Raw genomic sequence first — 27,630 nt, 5'->3', positions numbered from 1 at the left:
GTTTCTGGCCAGAAGGGAGAATTGGAGAGAAAAGTTTCAACATTTTAAGTCTTATGCTATAAGTTTGCCTATCTTTTGTCTTTTAAGGTGAAGCTATTAAATTTGCTCTCAGCTACCCGCCATGTCCTAGCAGATAGAGGACTTGGTCTGACCTTCAGAGTTGTGATGGGGCAGGTTGGGAGGTGGGCGGGGAGTCTCCGTGGTCTGGGTACTGAGGTTGAGCCAATGGGCAGGTGAAGAAAATCACCTTCTCCATTCCCATTGATTTCTTTATCGTGTGCTGCACGAGGCATGCTGGAGGGACACACACCTTTTCCCCTTTTTATTTACGAAGTAGACAGCTGAGAAAGACAGCTTGTGTTCTGTTTTGTTCTATACACATTATCTTTCTCAAGAGATGGGATGCCCTTAAGTAAACTGACCTGCCTTCATGGCTCGTCCTGTAATGAATGTGTTCAAGACAGAGTGTTTTCGGGGCAGGACAGAGGCATTCTTAGGTAAGCGGCGGTGGGGGGAGGAGACCCTTCCAGGAAGTAGTTCAATGAAAAACCTAAAAATGCCCAAATCAATATTCGCTTACATATTGTATATCTTGGGCTGCTTTTTAGGGCAGTTCATTCAGGGACCCGGTCAGTAAACAGGTAGTTAACTTAGTGTAACCAAGCAAGGGTTTTGTTTATCTTTTTTAAAGGAGAAAAAAGTGAGGTTCAAACTGTCTCTTTCTCCTTGTCATAACTATTGATTTACAGTCTTTATTTCTTTAAAAGTACAGAAAAGCACATTGTGTGTATTTATTTGGCAATACATGAGGCCATTAAAACCCTGAGCCTAAGGTACCACAGTTAGTCTCATTTGCCTCTTGTCCTGTGAACTCCAGTTAGAATGTCATTGAACTTGGGCAGACATAATTCTAGTGTCTGTTTCAAACGCACTGTGTCACAGAAGCTAGAATTACCGTTAGAGGCACAAACCCTTGTGAATACACGAGGGGACACGCTTCCAGCAGATGTGTTGGGGAAGGAGGAGGGCAGGGGGTAGGGGACAGGGTTCAGCTTTGTGGTGGGTCCTGAGGGTTCCTACCAGGGGCAGCCAGGATCTGGGAAATAGATCAACGACTCTAGTCTGAAGTGGCTGCCTGGTTTGAGGGCTGCCTTCAGCAAGATTCAGGCAGGAGAAACTTAAGGAAATAGCCACCTTCCAGGCATGAGTCCTGGAGATAGAAATGGATTGTAACCCAGGACTGCCAGGGGCTGGCCCTCCGCGGCTGCTCAGACTAGGACTGTGTGTGCTGGCTCTCACCTGTTTCCGGTGTCTAACTGGCTTGTTTCTCTTTATGGCTTGGCTTCATTCCGACCTGGGGTGGGGCCACCTCCAACCCACTGCCCACTGGCTGTCCGTCTGGCCTGCCCCGCGGTTCCAACCACAGTGGTGAAGCAGCGCTTGCAGATGTACAACTCGCAGCACCGGTCAGCTCTCAGCTGCATCCGGACGGTGTGGAGGACCGAGGGGTTGGGGGCCTTCTACCGGAGCTACACCACGCAGCTGACCATGAACATCCCCTTCCAGTCCATCCACTTCATCACCTACGAGTTCCTGCAGGAGCAGGTCAACCCCCACCGGACCTACAACCCGCAGTCCCACATCATCTCAGGCGGGCTGGCCGGGGCCCTCGCCGCGGCCGCCACGACCCCCCTGGACGTCTGTAAGACCCTTCTCAACACTCAGGAGAACGTGGCCCTCTCGCTGGCCAACATCAGCGGCCGGCTGTCGGGCATGGCCAATGCCTTCCGGACGGTGTACCAGCTCAACGGCCTGGCCGGCTACTTCAAAGGCATCCAGGCGCGTGTGGTCTACCAGATGCCCTCCACCGCCATTTCTTGGTCTGTCTATGAGTTCTTCAAGTACTTCCTCACCAAGCGCCAGCTGGAAAATCGAGCTCCATACTAAAGGAACAGGCTGTGGGAAGGGATCATAGAATCTTTTCTTCTTAAAGTCATTCTCTGCCTGCATCCAGCCCCTTGCCCTCTCTTCACAGCTAGATCTTTTTTTTTTTTTTCCGCAGGGTGCTGCCTATGGGCCCTCTGCTCCCCAATGCCTTACAGAGAGGAGGGGACGGGACAGCCGCTCACCGGAAGGCTGTCTGCAGGGACATCCGAGGCGGTGGTGGACAGGAAATACTTTGGAAGGGGAGCGAGAAATTGCTTTTTCTCTTCCTCCCCGGGCAGAATGTAGCTTTTCTGCTTCACTGTGGCAGCCTCCTCCCTGGATCCTTAGATCCCAGAGGAGGGAAGAAAATTTGCAGTGACTGAAAACAGTAAACAAAAAAAATTTTTTATGTATATAAAAGTTCCATTACACAGTACAAAATAGATGGATAATGTTTATCCTTTATTTTTCTATGTAGAAGTTTTTGAATTTGTGTGTGTGCTTGTGCGTGTCTACACCTAGTATTGCAGCTGGGACTCTCCAGCTGTTTTTGTTGTTCTTGTTTTGTTTTTAAATGAGAGGGTTGAATTCTTCCATCAGGTGAACGAAAAAGGCACCAAAGTAATAAATCACTGAATGTGACCTGCAGCTGTGTTTAGCCCCGCCAGATGGAAGTTTCACTTGAATGTAAAATAATAAAGTTTATATTTTGAATTTCTCTTTTCATGGGGGAAAAAAAGGTACGTTAAAAAAAATCAAAATAATGATATGTCACTTGAAGCTACCTTTTTTTTTTCTTTTAAATTCAATCAGCCACCTTCATGTGCCTTTTTCCTTTGTCTTTCCCCAAAATTTCAGGACCAGAGATCTGGCCCTGGCCCATTTTCTCTTGCTGTGTATACACCTGCATACATGCCGGGTGGCAGGATCTCGCCCGCTGGAGGGTGGTGGAGCCCAGCAGAATTAGGGTGACTGGACATAAACCTGCTGAGACCGCTTCCTCCCCTTGTGAGTGATGTGAATGCCTGCCTTCCCGGGCCAGCACTTAGAAGCCCTTGATAGGCAGCATTTGGCGGCTTGTGGCGCAGGTGTTTGGGGTAAATCCTGCCTTCATCTTAGGACTTATTTCTGCATCAGCCTTTTAACTCAGTCACTTCAGGTAACGTGATCTGTGTGTGTTTTGACTGAATCTCATCTCCTGTGTTTCCCTGTGCAGTCTAGGGAAACATGTCTCTGGTCTTTGTCCCCCTGTCTTGTCCCAACCATTAATTCCAATGTCACAGCTTCTCATCGCATGTGACAAGAGCCAGGCCTATCTGCTAGGCCCCTGTGGCTGAGGTCTCACCTAGACCCTCATGCCCGAGTCAGAAGACCTCTCCAGAAGCCATTCTGCATCCTCGTCCGCTCTGTGTCACCCGAGAACACAGGCCTCGCAGCCTCGCTTTCTGAAATGGTGTGTGCCGAGTCAGATTGCCGCCCAGAGAAAATACAAGCCCGTTTTCCCTAGCTGTGCCATTTGTTGCTCTGCCAGGCTGCCGTGCAAGGGGATACTGATGAGACGAGCTGCACTGTCTCCGATTTGGAGCCCGCACCAGAGCTTGTCTTTGAAAATGAGCAGGAAGCTCATGTGTGTTTGCATTTCAGTGAGCCGGGTCCTGACCTGCCGCCACCCACCACGGTCAGTGTGGTGCATCTCACTGAGGAGGTGCAGGCCTGGATTCTTTTGAGTGGTGCTGCTGCCTAGGAAGTAACTGCCTAGGAAGTAACGTGGAGAATTTCCATCTTGGGACCATGCACACAGTGCCTTGGGGAGTAGATTTTGCCCTAATAGCGATGAGGAATTTTATCAGTCAGTTGACTGACTTTTTCAGATCAGGGATGGGAAAGAGCCAAACTGGGTACCTCCCAGGTGTGCCCCATCAACACTCCCTTGCAACTGGGTTGTGGGGCTTGGCTGTTGTCCGGGCCCATTTGGGGGTTAACACCTCCTCTCTGCTCTGCCCCCTATACCCCAAAACCAGTTGCAGCCTCAGTCCACATGAGGATGCAGAAAACCGTGGAGTCCACGATGCTTCTGAAAATGTTTACATCTGCGCTTTCAACCTGCCTTGGGTTCGTGTTAAATGGTGTTAAATTCTGCAAATGGAGGGGAAAAAATCAAATTCTAAATTTCAAAGTGGAATTTAAAGCAAATTGTAAAAAGTTTATCCTACCACCTCTTTTGGTCCACTTAAGATATGCCACACTGAAGCAAGGTATTTCCTACTGGATTTTGGTTTCACTGGTGTTCAGAAAAGAAACTTGATTTCTCTAGGAGCACTCCTTTGGTTAGGGGGATGCAAGAAGGAGAGGTGAAGGCCGGGTGCAGTGGCTCACGCCTGTAATCCCAGCACTTTGGGGAGGCCGAGGCAGGCGGATCATTTGAGGCCAGCAGTTTGAGACCAGCCTGGCCAACATGGTGAAACCTCATCTGTACTAAAAATACAAAAATACAAAAAATTAGCTGGGCATGGTGGCAGGCATCTGTAATCCCAGTTACTTGGGAGACTGAGGCAGGAGAATTGCTTGAACCCAGGAGCTGAAGGTTGCAGTGAGCTGAGATTGTGCCACTGCACTTCAGCCTGGGCGACAGAGTGAGACTCTGTCTCAAAAAAATAAATGAATAAATTAAAAAAAAAATAGAAGGCGAAAACCGGAACCTGGAGCTCTGTGGGCCCCGGTTGCAGGCCCCTCCCTGTGTGATGAGGGATGGGTCAGCTGGGGTAACCACATGGCCAGCCTGCATGCCTGGTCATCAGGAGGTTGAGGAAAGCCTTGAAAGTTGTGAAGCACTAAGCAGATACAAGTGTTCATTAATTTTGTAGAAATGAACTTTCCTCTCTGGCCTTTATCTCCAAAGTCGGTATTGTTGCCCCGTGCAGACTGCAGTTTGGTTTTTGATTGTGACTTTGACATTGCAAAGTGTGAAATAGTAAGTGGTCTCCCCACCCCGCCATCCCACCCTGGTGACCAGCTCAGTATAATCATGGCACGTACTCAGTCATTGGTGTCTTTGGAGTGACCTCTGCAGCCAGTCAGTGTCACCTGGGTACAGCACCGGTACTTTTATGTGGTGTGTGTGTGAGTAGCTCTTCTGCCCAAATCATGATTTGAGGTTCAACTACCTGTAGATTAAAGCTTTATACAATAAACTGATTTTTTCCAGATGGGTGAAATCGTTCCCCTTGATATGTTTTCTTAACTTTGCATTGAATCTATTTACTGGGTTACATTCTATGTGTAGTTTGTTTTTTTCAGTTTTTTTCTTTTAAAATGCTCATGTCTTATTCTAAGCATCTTCCTCTAAAGTCTCCATAAAGCTGCATCTCCAACACATTGTTATGCCAGTAAGGTTTTATTTAACTTTATTTAAGGATGATTGTGTCTTCGAATGACAAATGTACTGCTGCTTGCTCCCTGCAAGACGCACAATGTATGTTTTTAAGGGTGAGCAAGTGTTATTTCTTAAATTTCTCAAATGCCTGTAGTAACTATTGTTTCTGCCTCTCAATTGTTGCCAGCTCTTTGAAGAAGGGGAGAATTGTGTGTTTTTGTGTGGGGATGTTTCTGATATGCTGCTACAGTTGCAACACTGGAGCTAGAGAAAATAAAGTACTGATCTTCGAAGTGTTGTGGGCTCTGTGGTGGGAATCCTGAAATGAGAGGGGAGTGGATGGCAAGAGGGGATGTCCTTCACGGGGTCTGTGCCTGTTCCTCTTGAGCACTAAGGACCAAGGTCTGCAGCTTTGGTAGGAACTGCCCCTGCAACCCCGTTTCCTCAGGGCAAGCAGATTGATGGTGGTGTTTGTGTTGTCTTGCTGGGCAGGAGCGGGAGCCCTCCCACTGGCGTGGCTCACCATGCTGGGGAGGGTGGCAACTTTCTTTCTCATTGTGAGAGCCTGGATGTGGCAGGCTGCAAGTGGTTCTTTGGAACATGCTGTGCTCATGCCTATTTTCTCTGTCTTAAACCTCAGCTTAAGCCAGAGAACGTGACCTCTTTTGGAGGTGGGAGGAGGGAAGGTTTGGACCCCCTTGAGAAGCCAGGGATGACTCTGACTCTTCCCACAATTTTGAAAGTCTGAGCACCCACCTTCAGTATGACCACTGGAGCCCTTGGCCTGCCAGAATGCAGGGTCAGAATTGAGGTCAGGCCTGAGAACTGGCCAATGCAGGGGTGCCCAGAGGTGGGAAGCGGTGATGGTTAGTGGATGGTGAGCACTGGGATAAACTCCCTGTTTTGTAATTTACCTATGGCCAATGCTGTGCTACTCCAACTTGTGGTTGCTTCCCATCCTCTGGGGTGGGCGGCACAGATGATCTGCTTCCAGTAGATACGGATTCATTCAACAGATATCCTCCCTTTCCCTCCACCACAGAATCAATCAGCCAACAAATTGGCTGTGCCTCCCGTGAGCAAAGCCTCATGCAGGTGCTGGGGACAGAGTGAAGTGTAAGATGTGGTCCCTGTCCTCGAAGGCCTTACAGCCTAGTAGAAGAGTACAAGGGGAGATGCAAACTCCTTAAGACAATCAGATCTTGACCTACCAACATGGTAGCAAAGTCAGCCATGGAAGCAAAACAGTAGCTTTGTGCCCATTAGACCAAGCTCCATGAGACAGTGGCCTTGTCTGTCTGATTTGCTTCTTTATCCCCAGCCAGTGGTGTGCTGGTGCTGGCACTGCACCAGCTCTCTAGGTTGTACAGCGCACATTCCTTCCCAGCTTCACATTCCATATTACCACGTTGGTAGCTTGAAATCGGCAACAGTGGGAATATTTACACCACAGAAATTGTCAAACGCTGCTTATCAAGGCCTTTGCTTTTCTAAGGGCTAGTTTACCAGCATACCACTGCTGGTACATAGCACAGTGCTTGGTATGTGCTAGGTGTCTGGTGAAGATTTGCTGAGAGGAAGATAAGAAAAGTAGAACCCAGCGTCAACCTGGGGGTCCCTTCTGTGGTGCCCCTCTTAGTTTGCCACCTGCCTCCTCATGGGGGCATCTTTCTATCAGGAGCCCTCTCCAGCATGACCACATTCAAATTCCAGCCCTAAAAAGACCATGCAAGGAAGGTATACCCTTTCCTCTGGGGACAAGGTCTCCTTACTGAGTCCCATGTTTTCTAGTTTTCAGCGACCTCTTCCAGGAGAGACCTCTGCTCCTATCCAAGGAGGGGCCTTAGTGTGACAAACATCTCAGAGAAGAAGTAATGAGCCTAGTCTTGTACAAGAGAGACACACAGCCAACTGGGCAGATGTGGAGGTGGGTTATGATTGCTTGCAAGGGAACAAAGCATTGCGTCTGGTCTAAGTCTGAACGCAGTGAGTGGCCTAAGAGAAATAAGAGCAATTAGGGAGAAAAGAGCTTGGTTTGCATCCATAAGGGCTTTGTAGGAGACACCCTCATGGTAAGTAAGCTGCACATAAGAGCTTTGACTGCCATTGTAAGAAGTTTGACCTTTAAGCAGTAGGTAATGGGGAGTCACCAAGAGTCTTTGAGCAGGGGACACCATGATTGGAGCTTGGTTCTAGGGAAACTCATCTGGCTAAAGTGTACAGGACTGAGTTAAGAACAAATATGGAGGGCACCAGGAGATGGTCAGTTCTGTGTCACAGTGAAATTGTCCAGAAGAGGGATGACTAAGAGAAAGGTGAGGAAGACTGTAATAGAATGAGTGGGACTGGATTGATGAGAGTGTAGAGGTGAAATCAACAGAGGCCTGGGGGTGCAGGACTCTAGGTCATGCTGGGAACAGGCTGGGCTATCTGAGAGGAGTAGGAAGACCTGGCGGAGAGGACTAATACATGGCAGAGAAGATCCCTCATCTCAAGTCCATGGGTCTCTCCTTAGTCCTCCTCCTCTTTGGGGATGTAAAACTCATCTCAAGTCCATGGGTTTTCTCCTTAGTCCTACTCCTTCTTGGCGTAGATGCCTGGTCTCCAAGTCCATGAGTCTGTCTTTAGTCCTCCTCCTTCTTAGGCATAGACGCCACATCTCTAAGTTCATGGGTCCCTCCCTAGTCTTTCTCCTTGAGCATGCACAACACCTGAGGGTTCTCTTTTTAGCTCCCCAACTTGACTTCCATTTCCCTGCTTCCTCCTGATCTCCCACCTCTGTGAGTACCTTCTCTGGCCCCTTACCAGCTTCAGCTCCTTTCTGGGCCACCTAAGTGTGGCTGCTTGGAAAGGTTCTGCTGCTGGGGATCCTGTCTCTGCACACCCCCTTGGTGCTGATCTGCCCTCCTCTGGGAAGATAATTCTTAGATGTGGGGCTGTAGCACCCCGATTCTTCTCCTGAACTCCAGATTTAAATGTCTAGTGGCCTGCTGGAGATCTCTTGGATCTCAACTTGTCCCCCATTCTCAAGAGACTGTCCCCCCTTGCTGCCAGAGGCTCACCATGTTACTCAGTTGCTCAAGACCTTCAAGGGCTCCTCATTGCTGATTGAATTTAATAGGCTTTCCTGCATATGGCAGTTCCCAGTTTAGCTTCGTGTTTAAGGTAATGACCAGAGAAAAACAGAATAGGTCAGCAGGATGGTTGTGTAAGACCCTGAGGTCTTAATCTCCTTAACAGGCTGGTGCTGTGCTCTTTCCAGAACTTTCTTCCCATTGGAATGTCTTCCTCCCTCTCCTGCCACCTCCTCTCTGCTCATTCAAGTCCCATTTTTCAGGCTGCCTTGAAGATAGCATTTACTACCTCATTGTGGAGCTCCTACTAATTTGCCTATCTATGTGATCTCTCTCTCCTCTTTGTCAGTATCTACAGCTTCTTTGACAAACCTCCAACCTTCCATGGCTGATCTCACTTTGTGTTTTTGTTGCCTTCTGCCCAGAATTATGTGCCCAGTGAGGGCAGAGACTGATTTATTCACTCCTGTTTTCTCCATAGCCCTCCAGCCTACTGTTTCCCACATTCTGTATAAGAGTGACAGTCATTGTTCATTATATGTAACAAACTTTTGACATCCTGTTGAGTTTGAAACTGCTGTGGACATCCAGATGGAGACCCCCAGAGGGAAATGCAATATTGGTGGTCAGGAGAAAGACTGGAACTGGAACAAAGGACCTGGCAGATAGGCCAAGGGATGTAATGGCCAAAGCCATGGGCAGAGGAGAGTCCCTAGGGAGAAAAAGAATATTATGGAAGGCTTACATGTAATAGCAAAGAGAGAAATGGGAACCAGGAGAGGCTGGAGTGGTCAGAGAGTTATGAAGTAACCAAGAGCTCTGTGAGGCTTTTACAAAGGAGGGGTAGTCATCAGTTCTACAAGCTTAGGTGTGAAATATAAGCAACTAAAGCCATTTAAACAACAACAGCAACAACAACAACAACAACAACGACCCTACTTTGTCTCTCCTTGCTCTTGTCTTCTTTGTTCCTGGTTTGTTTTTCCCTACCCTTACTCTCTTGCCTTTTTGGATTCCCCTTTAAACGTCACCTTCACCAAGTTCAGCTGCTTCCACCCCTGCCCCTCCCCTGACCCCCTGCACCTAGCACCATTCCTACTGTATCTAGCATAATATTTCAGAGGCTACCTAAAGGCAATAATTAGACAAACACTCAAAACTGCACATCCCAGGCTTGTTCATGAAAGTGAAAAGTTGGAAAACAAACTAGATATCTATCAAGAAGTGAAATGATTTATAGACCATCCTGGCTGTCCTGGTATTTTTGTAGAAAAGAAATTTCATTAAGGGTTCCCAGCAGTCTTGGAATCTGTATTCCCAATACATTTATCAAATTTAGGATGCTTCTGAGCTTCCCCATTTCTCTGGCCTTGTCTCCTAAAGGTAATGTTACTTTGGTAAACACGTGACCTCTCTTTTGTGAAGCCACGGATATAACAATTCTAGACTTCCAGGTTCCTGTTGCCATATTTTCTCTAAGAAGCTCTTCTTTGCTTATGCTCATATTTACCTATGGTAGCTTTGATGTTTCATTTTCCATAGTAAGTGAGACTCTGGGCAGAGCCCCCAGCACTACTGCTAAGAGGACACGAGGGCCACTTTAGCAGAGACAGACAGCCCAACCCCTGTCCACTGTCATCAGAAACTCGTCTGTGACAAGAAAAAGTATAAATCAAAATCATACCAGCGATGTTTTAGTCTTCAACCTGAGGCAGTTGAAGCTTGGGTATCGCCTTGAAGTCCTTGTGTATTGTGTATTGTTGAGTACTCTCGACAATAATACAACAAGTCCTTGAAGTATTGTGTATTGTTGTCGAGTACTCTCAGTGTTGAAAGGGCACCCGACTGCAACCTCATGAAGCCCAGAGCTACAGAAAGAGGGATTGTGGACGTCTGACTTCTTCATTATTGTCATGCTGGCCCTTGGGGTGGCTGCCTTTAAGGGAAGAGGGGGTTTAAAAAGAACAAAGAGAGATATGTACCAGGGGTGTTTGTCTTCATCAGTATGTGAGTTCGTGGAAGGAGTTCTTGCTGCTTGCTGAACAGTGAAAATATTCTCTTGATAGACACCTTTAGCTTGGGTTGACAGGTGACAAATATGTATCCCAAGATTTCTATGTTGAGCCTAATGCAACTAGCTGGTGAAATATACCAGCACATCCTCAATCTTTCCCTGATTGTGTCTGCATAAAGTTTAGAATAAATATAATGTGTGTATTAGTTCATTCTTGCACTGCTATAAAGAAATACCTGAGACTGGTAACTTATAAAGAAAAGAGGTTTAATTGGCTCACAGTTCCACAGGCTGTACAGGAAGCATAGCCAGGGAGGCCTCAGGAAAGCTATAATCATGGCAAAAGGTGAAGGGGAAACAGGCTTGTCTTACATGGCCAGAGCAGGTGGAAGAAAGAACGAGGTGGGAGGCACTACGCACTTTTAATCAACCAGATCTCGTGATATCTCACTATCATGAGAACAGCACCAAAAGGGAAATCTTCCCCTATGATCCAGTCATCTACCACCAGGCCCCACTTCCAACATTGAGGATTACAATTTGACATGATATTTGGATGGGAACACAAATCCAAACCAAGTCTTTTTTTTTTCTCTTTTTTGTTGTTTTTGAGATGGAGTCTCACTCTGTTGCCTAGGCGGGAGTACAGTGGCATGATCTCGGCTCACTGCAACCTCCGCCTCCCAGGTTCAAGCGATTCTTCTGCCTCAGCCTCCCAAGTAGCTGGGACTACAGGTATGTGCCACCATGCCCGGCTAATTTTTGTATTTTTAGTAGAGACGGGGTTTCACCGTGTTGGTCAGGTTGCTCTGGAACTCCTGACCTCAAATGATCCTCCCGCCTCAGCCTCCCAAAGTGCTGGGATTACAGGTATGAGCCACCCCACCCAGTCCCAAATCATATCAATGAGCAAATTTTAATGTTAATAATTATGGATATTCATAATGTCTTCTGTCTGTAGCTCTGGGCTTCATGAGACTTCAATGGGTGCTGCTTTCTATTAGCACTGTCAACATTAAGAGTCCTTGACTGCAGCAGAAAAACCTGAGGACTCAAGGCCAATGCCCAAGCTTCAGCGGCTTTGGTCTAAGACTACAAAAACATCACCAGCCTGGAAACTGGTAATACCTACGTGCTAGGAGCTTCCTTGGGATTTTGTGTAGTCTCTAGCACATCCAGTGATCCATTCAGGGTTTCATGTATATCCATAACAACGGAACTCCATGGTCATTTCACAATTTTTAGGTAGGGTCCAAGGTCTGAGGGGAAATTGTCCTGCATGAATCCCTCTCACATTTCCCCTCAAGCTCACGAATGAGTAAAATCTGGATAAAGTACACACGAAGGCGGTCATGATTAATGAGACTGAGAGGCAGTCACAGTGGGAAGAGCAGCCAGGAGAAAAGAATGTTCTAGATGGAAAGAATGAACCAAACCCTGGGCCTATTATTCATCATGGTAGAAAAAATTCCTTTACACAGAATGGAACATGAAGTTCTAAGCCTCCTAGTGTTCCAACGAGCTTGGGTTGCCAAGAGCAGTCATTTAACAAATATCCTTAGACTCCTACTGTCACACTTAATCTGATCCAGCTTCCTATTTTGAAGAGATGATTTTTGCTGATTTTGACTTCCATCAAAATCTTTGTTTCTTGATGCTCTCTTGAATGTCCACCTTGGCTTCTATGACTCGTTTGTTTTTAAGATCAGCAAGTTTCTCAAAGCCACATTTGAAAAGCATACAGTTACCTTTGAGAGGATTCCAATGCAAGGATAATTTTCTTATTCGTTCATACAATGAAGTAATTTGTTTGCTCTGGTCCATTGTAATCATTGAGTATATAACAGATGGGTCAGTAGGTCCAGAGGCCTAGACACTAGCCCTGCAGGTCACTAAACTGGTTGAGTGATTTTGGGTGATTTTGGGCATATCACTTAATCTCTCTGGTCTGCAGTTTCCTCAGCTGCAAAATGAAAGGGTTGGGCCAGATGACGTGTAATAATAGCTCCTCTTGCTTCACTAGCCTGTAATAATGTCCACAGAGTACAGGCTCTATCTCGCCTCTAAGTCTATGATTAAAATATGATTACAAGCTTTTTAGATGAAATTAGAAGGAAATTCTCACAGGACTTTTAACTTACCCACCATAAAGAATCATTCATTATCATTTTGCTTTACTTCTTCTCACTTTCCACTTCCTAAACTACTCTACAAATAAAGACTAAAATCCAGGAACTTGATATAGGAGAATGATGGATGTGACTATTTCACGTCCTTTTCTTTAATATGTTTTTTAATTGCTACATTTCTGTGCCCTTGCAAGGAAATAATTTATTTGCCTATATGTCTATCTGAACTCTGAGTGAGTACTGTTGGTCTCTGGTGCAGTCCAAGCCCTCCAGCCCAGTGCTTGAAACAAAATGGGTCTTATTGTGTGCCAGCAGCTCATGGAATGTGATGCCCTTATTTTCCCACAGTCCTTTACTATAGGAAGGCACATTGTATATTTTCCTTTTTTTTTTTTTTGAGACAGAATCTCGTTCTATTGCCAGGCTGGAGTGCAGTGGCGCAATCTTGGTTCACTGCAAATCTTCTGCCTCAGCCTCCTGAGTAGCTGGGACTACAGGTGCACGCCACCATGTCCAGCTAATTAGTAGAGACGGGGTTTCACCATGTTGGCCAGGATGGTCTCGATCTCTTGACCTCGTGATCCGACTGCCTTGGCCTCCCAAAGTGCTGGGATTACAGGCGTGAGCCACGGCGCCCGGCCTCCAAGATGTTTTTTATTGTAGGGTCTATATGTCTCAAACTTACTAAAAAAATAGACTTTATTGGCCTGCAATCTTTCTTTCCTCCTTCCCGGTTGCCCCTGGTAACTACTGATTGTTTTATTGTTTCGATTGTTTGGCCTTTTCCAGACTGTCAGGTAGTTGGAAACATACAGTATGTATGTAGCCTTTTCAGATTGGCTTAACTTAGTAACATGCATTTAAAATTCCTCCATGTCCTTTCATGGCTTGATAGCTTATTTCTTTTTGGTGTTGAATAATGTTCCCTGGTTTGGATGTACTCCAGGTATTCATTCGCCTACTGAAGGACATCTTGGTTGCTTTCGAGTTTTGACAATTACAAATGAAGCTGCTATAAACATCCATGTGTAGCTCATGTGTGAGCATAGATTCTCAACTCCTTTGGGAAATACTAAGGAGGACAATTGCTGGATCATAGGTAAGAGTGTGCTTAGCTTTGTAAGAAACTGCCAGGCTGGGTACAGTGGCTCATGCATGTAATCCTAGCACTTTGGGAGGCCATGGCAGGCGAATTGCCTGAGCGCATGAGTTCGAGACCAGCCTGGGCAACATGGCCAAACCCTGTCTCTATTAAAAATATTAAAAATTAGCTGGGCATGGTGGTGCACACCTGTAATCCCAGCTACTTGGGAGACTGAAGCATGAGAATTGCTTGAACCCGGGAGGCGGGGGTTGCAGTGAGCCGAGATTGCACCACTGCACTCCAGCCTGGGTGATAGAGTGAGACTCTGTCTCAAACAACAAAAAAAAACAAAACCTGCCAAAACTGTCTTCCAAAATGACCGTGTCATTTTGTTTTCCCATCAACAGTGAATGGGAGTTCCTGTTGTTCCACATCCTCGCCAGCATTTGGTATCATCAGTATTCTGGATTGTGGCCATCTAATAGGTTTGTACTGGGATCTCATTATTCTATTTGTATTTCCCTGAGGACATATGATGTGCAGCGTCTGTTCATATGTGTATTTGCCACGTGTACATCTTCATCATGAGGTGTCTGCTAAAGTCTTTGGCCCATTTTTTAATTGGGTTGTTTGTTTTCTTACTGTTGAGTTTTAAAGGTTCTTTGTATATTTTGGATAGTAGTCCTTTATCAAATATGTTTTTGCAAATATTTTCTCCCAGTCTATGGCTTGGTTTTCATTCTCTTAACAGTGTCTTTTTCAGAACAGAAATTTTTATTTTAATAAAGTCCAGCTTATCATTTCTTTCTTGGATCCTGCCTTTGGTTTTTATCTAAAAAGGCATTGCCAACCCCAAGGTCATCTACATTTTCTTCTATGTCATCTTCTAGGAATGTTGTAGTTTTTCGTATTACGTTTAGGACTGTGATCCATTTTGAGTTAATTTTTGTAAAGGGCGTAAGGTCTGTGACTAGAATGATTTTTTTTTTTTTTTTTTTTAGCTTGTGGATGTCCAGTTGTTCCAGCACCATTTGTTGACAACACTATATTTTTTTCTATTATATTGCCTTTGCTCCTTTGTCTGAGATCAGTTGGCTATAGAGTCATACCTCAAAGATATGGCAGGTTTGATTCCAGGCCACCATAATCAAGCAAATATTGCAATAAAGTGAGTCAAACAAATTTTTTGGTTTCCCAATACATATAAAAGGTATATTTATACTATACTGCAGTCTATTAGGTGTACAATAGCATGATGTCTAAAAACAATGTACACCCCTTAATTAAAAATGTTTTATTGCTAAAAGTGTTGGTAATCATCTGAGTGTTCAGGGAGTCACAATCTTTTTGGAGGTGGAAAGTCTTGCTTTCATACCGATGGCTGCTGATTAATCAGGGTGGTGGTTGCTGAGGATTGGGATGGCTGTGTCAATTTCTTAAAAAAAAAATAAGACAACAATAGAGTTTGCTGCATCAATTGACTCTTCCTTTTATGAAAGATTTCTCTGTAGTAGGCAATGCTGTTTGATAGCATTTACCCACAAGCAGAACTTCTTTCACAATTGGGGTCAGTTCTCTCAAATCCTGCTGCTGCCTTATCAACTAAGTTTGTGTAAGATATCTAAATTCTTTGTTTTTATTTCAACAATGTTCACAGCATCTTTAATAGGAGTAGATTATTCCATATCAAGAAACCACTTCCTTTGCTCATCCATAAGAAGCAACTTCTTGGCCGGGCATGGTGGCTCACACCTGTAATCCCAGAACTTTGGGAGGCTGAGGTGGGTGGATCATGAGGTCAGGAGATGGAGACCCATCCTGGCTAACATGGTGAAACCCTGTCTCTACTAAAAATACAAAAAATTAGCTGGATGTGGTGGCACACGCCTGTAGTCCCAGCTACTCAGGAGGCTGAGCCAGGAGAATCTCTCAAACCTGGGAGGCAGAGGTTGCAGTGAGCTGAGATCACACCATTGCACTCCAGCCTGGGTGACAGAGTGAGACTCCGTCTTAAAAAACAAAACAAAACAAACAAACAAACAAAAAAAACCCAGAAGCAACTTCTCATCCAGTGAAGTTTTATCATGAGGTTGCTGCAATTCAGTTACATCTTTAGGCTCCACTTCCAATTCTAGCTGTCTTGCTGTTTCCATTATATCTGCAGTGACTTCCTCCACTGAAGTCTTGAACCCCTGAAGGTCATCCCTGGGAGTGGAATCAACTTCTTCCAAACTCCTGTTCATACTGACATTTCAAACTCTTTTCATGAATCCTAAATGTTCTCAATGGTATTTATAATGGTGAATCCTTTCCAGAAGGCTTTCAATTTACTTTGCCCAGATCCATCAGAGGAATTACTATCTACAGCAATTGTAGCCTTATGAAATGTATTTCTTAAATAATTAGACTTGAAAAAATGAAATTACACCTTAACCCATGGGCTGCAGAATGGATGTTGTATTAGCAGGCATAAAATATTAATATCCTTGTACACCTCCATCAGAGCTTTTGGGTGACTAGGTGCATTGTCAATGAGCAGTAATAGTTTGAAATAAATCTTTTTTTCCTGAGCAGTAGGTCTCAACAGTGGGCTTAAAACCTTCAGTAAACCATGCTATAAACAGATGTGTTATCATTCAGGTTTTATTGTCCCATTTATAGAGCACAGGCAGAGTAGATGTAGCATAATTCTTAAGGACCCTAGAATTTTTGGAATTATAAATGAGCACTGACTTCAACTTAAAGACACCAGCTGCGTTAGCTCCTAACAAGAAAGTCAGGCTGTCTTTTGAAGGCTTTGAAGGCAGGCATTGACTCCTCTCTAGCTTTGAAAGTCCTAGGTGGCATCTTCTTCCACAAGAAGGCTGTTTCATCTACATTGAAAATCTGCTGTGTAGTGTAGCGACCTTCATCAATTATCTTAGCTAGATCTTCCGGATAACTTGCTGCAGCTTCTACATCAACACTGGTTGCTTTATCTTGCCCTTTTATGTTATGAAGATGGCTTCTTCTCTAAACCCCAGGAATCAACCTCTGCTAGCTTTAAGCTTTTCTTCTGCAGCTTCCCCACAATTTTAAGTCTTCATAAAATGGAAGAGAGTTACAGCCTTGCTCTGGATTAAGCTTTGATTTACGGGAATGGTGTTGCTGGTTTGATCTATCCAGACCACTAAAACTTCCTTCGCATCAGCAATAAGGCTGTTTTGCTTTCTTATCATTCGTGTGTTCACTTGAACAGCACTTTAAATTTCCTTCGAGGACTTTTCCTTTGCATTCACAACTTGGCTAACTGCTGGACACAAGAGGCCTAACTTTGGGCTTATCTTGGCGTTTGACATTCCTTTCTCACTAAGCTTAATCATTTCTATGTTTTGACTTAAAGTGGGAGATGTGCAACTCTTCTTTTCACTTCAACACTTATAGGCCTTTGTAGAGTTACTAACTGGTCTAATTTCAATATTGGTATATTTCAGGGAATAGGGAGGCCTGAGGAGAGGGAGAGAGATTGGGGAACGGCTGGTCAGTGAAGCAGTCAGAACACATGTAACATTTCTTAATTAAGTTTGCCGTCTTATATGGACATAGTTCAATAATTACAATAGTAATAGCAAAGATTGCTGATCACAGCTCACCATAACAGCTATGATAATAACGAAAAAGTTTGAAATATTGTGAGAATTACCAAAATGTGACACGGAGACATAACTGTTGGGAAAATGACACTGGTAGACTTGCTTCATGCAAGGTTGCCACAAACCTTCAGTTATAAAAAACACAACCTCTGCAAAGCACAGTAAAGTGAAGTACAATAAGACAGGGTCTGCCTGTATTTATGTGGATCTGTTTCTGGGCTCTATTCTGTTCCATTGATCTATTTGTTTATTCTTTCACTAATACCACTTGGTCAAAGAGTGCTTTTACTGCCCCTTTTTTTCTCTTTGAGACGGAGTCTCACTCTGTCACCCAGGCTGGAGTACAGTGGTGCGATCTCAGCTCACTGCAAGCTCCACCTCCCAGGTTCATGCCATTCTCCTGCCTCAGCCTCCCGAGTAGGTGGAACTACAGGCGCTCACCACCATGCCTGGCTAATTTTTTTTTTTTTTTTTTTGTATTTTTAGTAGAGACGGGGTTTCACCATGTTAGCCAGGATGGTCTCGATCTCCTGAACTTGTGATTCACCTGTCTCGGCCTCCCAAAGTGCTGGGATTACAGGCGTGAGCCACCGTGCCCAGCTGCTTTCATTCTCTTGATGACTGTAGCTTATTAATGACACTAGAATTCGGGTCATGTCAGTCCTCTGACTTTGTTCTTTTCCTTCAATATTTCATTTTATTTTTTAACTTAATTTAACTTAATTTAATTTTTTTGAGACAAAGTGTCACACACAAAATTTAAAAATTAAATTTAACTTAATTTAATTTTTTTGAGACAAGCTGGAGTGCAGTGGCACAATCTCGGCTCACTGCAACCTCCACCTCCTGGGTTCAAGCAGTTCTCCTGCCTCAGCCTCCCGAGTAGCTAGAACTACCAGCATGTGCCACCACGCCCAGCTAATTTTTGTATTTTTAGTAGATATGGGGTTTCACCATGTTGGCCACAATGGTCTTGATCTCCGGACCTCGTGATCTGCCTGCCTTGGCTTCCCTAAGTGCTGAGATTACAGGCGTGAGCCACTGCGCCCCGCCTTTTTCCTTCAATATTTCAATATTGAGTTGGCTATTCTGGATCTTTATTCTCTCCACATACACTTTAGAATCAGTTTGTTGACATCCACAAAATAACTTGCTGAGATTTTAATTGGAATTACACTGAATTTATAGATCAATTTGGGGAGAACTAACATCTTGACAATATAAAACATTCCTATCCAAGAACTTGAAATATGTCTTCATTTATATAGTTCCTTTTACATTTCTTTCATCAGAGTTTTGTAGTTCTCATTTAGATTTTGTATGTGTTTTGTTCGATTTATATCTAAGTATTTTATTTTGGCAGGTGCTAATGTAATGGTTTTGTGTTTTCAATTTCACGTTTTATTTGTTCGTTGCTGCTATACAGGAATATGCTTGACTTTTGTATATTAACCTTATGTCCTGCAACCTTGCTTTAATAACTTATTTATTCCAAGGTGTTTTTTTGTTGATTTTTTTAGATTTTCTACATCAACAATTATGTCATCTTTGAACAGAGACAGTTTTATTTTTTCCTTCCCGATCAGTATAGTCTTTAGTTTTCTATTCTTTTCTTGTCTTATTGCATTCACTAGGACTTCCAGCCAACACAATGTTGAAAAGGAGTGGTAGGAGGGGACAGCCTTGCCTTGTTCCTGAATTTATTGGGAAAGCTTCTAGTTTCTCATCATTAAATATGATGTTAGCTGTAGGTTTTTTGTTGATTTTCTTTATCAAGTTGAGGAAGTTTTCCTCTATTACTAGTTTATTTAGAATGTTGATCATGAATGGGTATAATTTTGTTAAATGCTGTTTCTGTATCTATTGATATGATTATGTGATTTTTCTTCTTTAGCCTTTAATGTGCTGGATTACGTTAACTAACTTGTGAATGTTGAGCCAGCCTTGCATACCTGGGGTAAATCCCACTTGTTTATGGCGCATATTCTTTTCATGTTGTTGGATTTGATTTGTTAGTATTTTGTTGAGGATTTTTGCATCTATATTCATGAGAGTATTGGTCTGTAGTTTCAAAAAAGTTTAGATATCTGCAATAAGGCATGATTATGTTTATTTTGATATTTTCTTTCTTTTTTTTGAGACGGAGTCTCACTCTGTCACCCAGGTTGGAGTACAGTGGCACGGTCTTGGCTCACTGCAACCTCCGCCTCCCAGGTTCACACCATTCTCCTGCCTCAGCCTCTGGAGTAGCTGGGACTACAGGCGCCCATCACCATGCCCGGCTAGTTTTTTGTATTTTCAGTAGAGACGGGGTTTCACTGTGTTAGCCGGAATGGTCTCGATCTCCTGACCTTGTGACCCACCCGCCTCGGCCTCCCAAAGTGCTGGGATTACAGGTGTGAGCCACTGTGCCCGGCCTATTTTGATCTTTTCTATTCAGTAGCTGTTTGTGAGAAATCCTAAACTGCCCAGTACTGTCAGAATTGGTCACTTATATACGCCTATAAAATATCGGTTAAAAATGATTTCATATAGCCAACTTTTTGCAAAATATTCATTCCCTTGTCGCTGAGAGTTTATTTGCTCTTGAAAGAAAATTGTGTTTCACCCAATTTCCCTGAAAATATCTGTGATGTCATCTTTACTCTTTCAGGGATCAATATTTCCCTGAGAGTTTGTTGGGATAAATCAACACTGCATTGTAGCTGAGGTGACAGCCCGTCCTATCAATTAGAGCAGGGGCTTTTGGAGGTTTTTGAGTGTAGTACGTGTTTGACTTAAGGATTATGGCTATAAGGAGGTCATAGATTACAGCAAAGAAGTTTTTTGAGGGGGGTAAATGTGGGTATATAGTTTCCTCACTGGGAAAATCTGTGTTCCTTGTGGAATGCAATTTTTTATTTGATAATCACAGCACTCAATTCTTTTCTCCAGTGAAATACCTGAATTTTGATTTCTGGCCACAAGGTGGCATCTGATTTTCATTAATACGGGAGCCACACCCCTTCATCTCCCACCTCTCAAGCTGGAAACTTCCATCTGTCTCAGCTTCTGGACTCTTACTGTAACAGATTTTTTGCCCCCATGGCCAGCAAAGGATCTAATGGAAATTACATTAACTTGTGTAAAGGAAATTACATTAACTTGTGTTTGTCTAGGGGCCTAGAACTAAACCTTCTTGTATTTGGTTAAGTCATGCTTGTGTCAAGGCATGCTCCTACTTTTTTTTTTTTTTTTTTTTTTTTTTTTTTTTTTTGAGATGGAGTCTCGCTGCGTTGCCCAGGCTGGAGTGCAGTGGCACGATCTCGGCTCACCCCAACCTCCGCCGCCCGGGTTCACGCCATTCTCCTGCCTCAGCCTCCTGAGTAGCTGGGACTACAGACGTCCGCCACCATGTCCGGCTAATTTTTTGTATTTTTAGTAGAGACGGGGTTTCATCGTGTTAGCCAGGATGGTCTCAATCTCCTGACCTCGTGATCCGCCCACCTCCGCCTCCCAAAGTGCTGGGATTACGGGCGTGAGCCCCCGCGCCCGGCCCAAGGCATGCTCCTACATTTTTAATCGTTTTAATTGATCATTGTGTGGAAAATTTATCATAGTCTGCGTTTCCCATGTATTTCTTTGCCCGATAGCTAATAAGAGTGGGGTCATGCAATTTTTTTTACATATGCCTATCCTATGCTGCATGTTGTTTTGCTCGTGAGTAGGAAGGTGCAAAGGAGCCCTTTTCAAAGATCTAGCTTTTAAGTGGGGTAGACGCAAAGTGCATGCTTGAAATAGCCACAAAGGAAAAACTCACAGGCACATTGTCTAAGTCCCAGACTGGTATTATGAGTAAGGTATCTAGATCTGTGAGAAAAGGGATTAAGAGAGATAGGTTCACCATTGTGCTCCTGCACCTTGCACAGCACTGGCACATACTAGGTACTCAAATATATATATATGTCAGGCACAGTGGCTTGCATCTGTAATCGCAGCACTTTGGGAGGCCGAGGCAGGAGGGTGGCTTGAAGCCAGAAGTTTGAGACCAGTTTGGGCAATATAGTGAGACCCTGTCCCTACAAAAATAAAAAATATAATCAGCCAGGTGTGGTGATGCATGCCTGTAGTCCTAGCTACTCAGGAGGCTGAGGTGAGAGGATTGCGTGAGCCCAGGAGGTCGAGGCTACAGTGAGCTATGATTGTGCCACTGCATTCCAACCTGGGTGACAGAGGGAGACCCTGTCTCTAAAACAAAAACTTAAAAACAAACAAACAAACAAAAACCTACAGAATGAGTGTATGAAGAGGCCTAAGAAGGGTTTCATGGAAGAATGGGGTGAAACTAACTCTAAAATGATGAGTGTGAGTTGGATGGAGGAAGTCAAGGAAGAGGTGTTGCAACTTGGAGAGAGAGGGTGCAGGAGGCACAGGAGCAGTGTGAGGCGGCCAGAGTGTAGGAGGAGGAGAGTGGTCTGGCCTGCACTGGGGTAGCCAGGTCTCCACCTGGGCAGGGCCCCGAGGTCATGCTGAGGTGCCTGTACTTTCCCCAGGGGAAGTTGAGAACCATTCTCATGGATTTTTTTTTTAAAAGTGTGAGTCTAAAATTCAGCTGGAAAAAAAAAAAAAAGTGAAGCACAAAGCCCTGTGGTCGGTGGGGGACACTGAAAAACACACAAGGCACCTACATCAATAATAACCTGGGCAGCATAGGACATGTGTCCTTAGGTGTTGTAAAACTTGAGCTGAATTTTTCAGAGAAGGAAGCAAGATCCTGTCCAGCTGGCACAGCATGGATTGCTGCAGGGCAAGTATCTGGGACCCAAACCTGCTATAATAATAGCTGACATTTGAATGTCTGTTTACAGTTTGCAAAGTCTTTTCAAACATTACCGTACGTGATGCTCACATTATCCCTGTGGTGTCAGCACAGTTACTGTCCCTGCTTTACACATGGGGACATTGAGGCTCAGAGAGGTTAAATGACTTGACTTCCCCAGGGTCAGTCTGGTCATTTGGGTCTGACCCTACTTCTTGAAGGACTGGCAAGATGGGGGCCAGCAAAGGATCTAATGGAAAAAGATGAGATTTCTCTCACTTTTCTTCTGAATTAAAGATGGTGATAGACACAGTTGCTGCTACAATGAACGAAGGCACAGCTTTTTCTGTATTATTTCCTTATATGATTTTGCCATATAATGTGCTATGATTTTGCCATATAATGTTACAATTTTGCCATATAATGCTTTGGTTTTGCCATATAATGCTATGGTTTTATTTCTCAGTGAGAACATAGGGGAAAGGGACTGATAAAATGCCATCAATTGAAAACAACCAAGAGAAAACTATCTCAAGGTTTTAGCCAAAATGATATCAGTCTACAGTTGAAGCCATCTGCCTGGTTTTCTTTCTCCTTTTATGATCTTTGTACTCTAGGAGCTTATGATCTGGTTGGCAAGAGAAAGCAGGTGTGTGCTCACTGCGGCAGATCTTGGGGTGACTTGTGGTGCACCAAACTGATTCCTGTGGATTTGCAGCTTCAGGGCTTTTTCTGAAACCCAAGAAGGTATGTCACACCAAAGAGGTGACATACTCCATTGTGTGAGTTGTGACCTGAAAGCACAAAAAGAGGGGCAAGATAAAGCCTCCAAGGGCATCACCAGCAATGAAGGCAAGACCATGGCCATATGCTCAGCTGTCCGTCTTCAGTTAGGACAATTCCAAGGCACGTTCTACTCAGTGGTTACTCAGAGGATTCCAATGGGGTTGAGGCCCAGTCGCTCAAGATGTAGACTGTTAATAATGCATCCTTGGTTGGTTCCTTCTTCCCTGTCTCACATCATATACTCTTCTGCTTTCTGGCATCGTCTTCCAAATAAATAATCTGTACTCAAGTCCTTGACTCATGTCCTTGACTCAGGCTCTGATTTTTGGGGAACTCAAACTAGAAACACAAGCACATTTACTCACTTGTGTTTCTAGAAAAGCTTGCTCTACAGCAGATGCATGCACCAAGTCTTCTATGATCTCAGTGGAGTGGGGCCTTCCAAGGTACTGGGGTGGATGCAGTAGGCTTTGTGCAGGAGGAGAGACTTGCCCAGTTGTCAAGTGCAGCCATACTGGCTTTGAGTGGGATATACCAAGGGGGGCCATTCTAGGTAAGATGGATGGACTGTTGTAAATAAAATCTAGGGGCTTTGGAAAGAGCTGAGAGAATGAAGAGGCCTGCTGGCCACAGTGGGTATTAGACTACGGGACAGGGAGATATGTTTTAGACTTGGACTGGTGGGCTAGCCTTGGTGATGTTACCTTGACAGCCCAGGTGTCTTTCTTTGCTTGCAATGTATTACAAGTGGTGGCTTTGCTTCTATTTTGAGCTATACTGTGGAAGGCATTCCTTTTCCACAGCAAGCATTTCCCCAGTGAATTGTTAAGCCCAGACTTACTAGGTGAAGCATCTGATTTTTCCCTTCCTGCCCCTTATCCTGGGCTTGGAGCCTCCTTCCCTCTCAGTCTCTCCCCAGCCTCAGCTTCCTCTAGAACTATTCATTGTGCTTTAGCCCATTCTACTCTCACAGCTTCTTCACCTTGACAATTTGGGGCTTTAAGAAAAGATTTGGCAAAGTGCCTTCTCCTTGTACCGGCATCTGTGCTTGCACCTTTGATGTTTTGTTAAGGTGAGTGCTGAGAGTAGTGTGCATATTTGAGTGCTGGCAATAGCTCTTGGTATATTCTAGATGTCCAGTGATCCAATGGTACCACTCGGGGTTGAGTTTTTTGAAGGGACCAGGAGATTTGCTGGCTCACAAGAGTGTCACTGCCTGATAATTTTTCCTTGCTCTCCTAGAAGGTTGACTGCCAAATCATCTGTCACATCAAATCTGACCCATTGCTTCAGGCACCTGCTGTGATCTTGAGAAGCCGAGTGCAGTATTGGTCCCTGTCATAGTTTATAAACTCCTTTGTTTGACAGGAGACCCCAGTGACCTACTCCTCCCAATATCACTTAGCAATATTTTAGGCTAATAACCCTGTATAATTGCACAATATTACTAGATTGCAAAGCACTTACATGGACGTTGACTTGCTGTCTCATCTCTGTAATAACCCTGTGAGGTAAGCAGGACAACTATTGTTTCCATCTCATGAATAAAGAGACTGAGATGTTGGGTGACTTGCCCAAGATCACATAACTGGCTAGCATCAGAGGGGGATCCAGAAACCAGGACCCATTTACTATTAGACCACAGTGCTAAGGGAGACAGCAAGAAGCGTAAGATCCAACCTTTGCTTGGAGGGTCCCAGAGTGCTGTTTGAGAGAGACCAGATCAGCAGGAATGAAAAGGAGACATTGGGTTCCAAGTGCCAAGTGAATTCTACAGACAGCATGTGATCTAGGCGTAAAAAACAGAGATTGCTCGTGATAGGCAAGGCTAAGAAGGAACACAGAAAGTAGTTCAAAAAAAAAAAAAAAAAAAAAAAAAAAGCAAAATAAACAGCACTTACATGGGAGTACCTTTCCAGCTTAAATAAGGGCCATTTTGGGCAAGAAGACACAGACATAAAAAGAATGAGTATCTCCTAAATTATACAAACAAATCTAAGAAAGGCAGAACATTAAGTAATCATTGAAACTGGCCAATATTTATCTAACTTTAATGTCAGGAAAGAGAGCTATGACTTTCTGCTGTACCTGCAGGAGTCATGACTAAGCTGAAGATGGTGGAATTCGGAGCCGTGAGACCTGAGTTCAAAAGCCCACTTTCTAGAGATGGGACATTGGGCAAATTGCTGAGATCTTTTGTGGTTATATCCCATTTGGAACATAAGGATACTAATTTCAAGCTCAAAAAGTGGTTGTGAATATGGAATGACTAATACAAGTGAAACTGACTGATGGTGTTAGAACTCTGGGTTCCTCCTCTCTTCAAATATTTTGGGCCATGCTTAGTAAAAGCATCTTGAGTTTGATGTACCATGGATTTGGCCCAGAGGTGCCATTCCTGTTTCCCTCTGTGCAAGGCCATTGTATCCATTAAGCACAAGAGAATCAACTCCTTACGTGTACCAGCTTTATAGGGGACAATGGGAATGTTTGAAAACCCAAAAGAAATGCATTGATCTCAAAACATGAAAGGAAAACAAAAGAAAACAAAAATTAATGAACACCCAGTTAGATGTCTACAAAACTGTATCAACTAGTTAATTGCTTCTAAGGCTTATATAGCCATGTATAAATTATATTTAATGTGACATGCTGGCAAATTTTATTTATTTTATTTTTTAGTGAGAATACAGAGATTTTTTGCAAAGTAAAAAGTACACACTTAAGAAAGTGGAGTGCAGATGTACTCAAGACAGAGTCTTGCAATGGGGTTTCTATCTTTATGGTTTTTTTAAACCAAGGGGTGGAATATTCATGAAAATTCCTGAAAGAAGATGAGGATTTGTTGAAACTGCGGTGACACCCATTTTTACGCCAAATATGGGTGTTCCTGGAACTGTCATGGTGCTAATGTGTGCAGGATTTTGTGTGTTAATGAGCATATAAAAAAGGTCCTATGTGAAACCTGGGTCAAATTCAGCACCATGTTGGGTCTAGTTGCTGCTCTTAGTCAGCTTGATCCACACCCTGGTTTTCAGGGTTTTATTAGCCTATAGCCTTTAATCATACAGGTGTGACCACCCTATATTATTTCTGTCTCATTTTCCCTCCCCACTTGCAGAGATTTCCATACCTTATTCTTAGGAATTGTTGAGGGAGGAAGTCAGTCTTCTGAATCTACTTCCTGTTGATCAGGGGCATTGACCCTGCATAGTGAGGACATAGAAATTTCTGGCTGCCTGTCTAAGAGTCCCAAGGGTGGATCATCAGTCTGAATCCAAGGCAGGGACTGGCTGGAATCCTAGCATAACCATAGTTTTGACATGAAACTGTTGCAACCTGGAAGACACACACTTTGCAAGGAGGTTAAACAAAGACCAAAGAGTAGCCATAATACAATAGCTATTAAAGGTCCTAGGAAAGGTGGATACCGTGTCACACTTGGCAGATATCCTTTGATGGAATCCAGATACTTTGAGCAGTGGGGTTATTGAAATTATGAGGCCAGTAGCCTGTTGGTAAGTCTTTTGAACTAGCAGTTCAACTAATCCTGAATTGTTAATGTAAGAACACCATGTGTGGTTTATTACTATGCAAACCCCTCTGAGAGGTTCATGATCTAACCCTGTCAGGGTCTCATACAGTGACTTAGAAATGAACCCAAATCCTAGGATTCAAATCCTGCAAAATCCTGTCATACCCAGGAAGGCTCTGAATTATTTCTTTTTTTGTGGAGGTGTCACCTTTTAGAAAACCTCCTTTCGTTTGATGGACAAGGTCTGATTTTCTGGGCTTAGGATGTACCTCAGATATTTTACCTCAGGTTTGGAAATCTGGGCCTTGGATGGAGAGATCCAATACTCTTTCTCCCAGGAACTCTAAGACTTGAATGCCATTCTTACGTGAGTCCTCTTTAGTGGCATTGCATACCAGGATGTCATCTACATATTGGAGTATTGGCTCCCCTGTCTCACTCTAGCTCCCTTAATTCTCATGCCAAGATGTTTCAGAACAAATGAGGGGTATCCATAAAGCCCTGAGGCAGTACCGTTCAAGTGTACTGCTGGGAAATACTAGTTTCAGAATAGGGTCACTCAAAAGCAAACAATTGAGAAAATATTGAGAGTTGGGGTGCGAAGGGATACAAAAGAAAGCATCCTTAAGATCTAATATCGTGAACCAAATGGTGTCTCCCAGTATTTGGGTAATTATAAGTATTAGACACTATATGATGTAAGGGAATTATGGTCTCATTAATGGCTTGTAAGTCTGGAACTAGATGATATTCTTTGGTTTCTGGACAGAGAAGACAGGAATATTGCAAGGAGACTGACATGGAACCAGGAGGCCGTATTTTAAAAACTTCTCAGTTGGGGCCTGGCTTTTGGTTTGAGGGGATATTGATGCTTCTATGGGAAATCATTTTTGTCTTTTAAAGAGGGGCTCACTGGCTGAACATGGGTTGCTTTCCCAGGGGTTTTTTGATCCCGTGCTTGTGGGGCTGTTTGAGACCTTATTTCGAGGAGGTGGATCTCCTGCTTTTCTCAGGCTGGCTTAGAAACAACAGTCATCGCCAATAAGGCTCCCCAGGGCCTAATAAATGTAAAGTGGCTCCAAGGGTGGCTAGGAAACCTCATCCCAATAAAGGAGCTGGACATTCTGGCATAACTAGAAACACATGAGTAACCATATAGTTTTCTAGCCTGCAGCTCAAGAGTAAAGCAAAGCATTTTGATTTTGGTGTACTGGCAAATATTAAAATTTTGATTTGATATGGGATGAGAACTCCAAAAGTAGGAAAACCCCAGTCCTAA

At 44.0% G+C, this 27,630-nt stretch overlaps 1 protein-coding gene and 1 pseudogene across 3 annotated transcripts in view; one reads left to right on the top strand and one right to left on the bottom strand.

Moving 5' to 3' along the window:
- The window catches only part of SLC25A37 (solute carrier family 25 member 37), a 47,927-nt gene extending 42,335 nt beyond the window's left edge, over positions 1 to 5,592 (top strand). For all 3 annotated transcript variants that reach the window (XM_050800221.1, XM_050800222.1, XM_050800223.1), the window contains one exon: positions 1,427 to 5,592. In XM_050800221.1, coding sequence (XP_050656178.1) covers positions 1,427 to 1,947 — 521 coding nt within the window. In that variant the 3' untranslated portion in view covers positions 1,948 to 5,592. The remainder of the gene's footprint in view (positions 1 to 1,426) is intronic.
- A 9,308-nt stretch (positions 5,593 to 14,900) lies between these two features.
- Positions 14,901 to 23,858, bottom strand: LOC126960714 (tigger transposable element-derived protein 1-like; annotated as a pseudogene).
- Positions 23,859 to 27,630: the final 3,772 nt, after the last annotated feature.

Source organism: Macaca thibetana, chromosome 8, assembly GCF_024542745.1.
Source record: "Macaca thibetana thibetana isolate TM-01 chromosome 8, ASM2454274v1, whole genome shotgun sequence".
NCBI classification, from domain to species: Eukaryota; Metazoa; Chordata; class Mammalia; order Primates; family Cercopithecidae; genus Macaca; species Macaca thibetana.
This window is presented reverse-complemented; position numbering and strand designations above follow the sequence as displayed.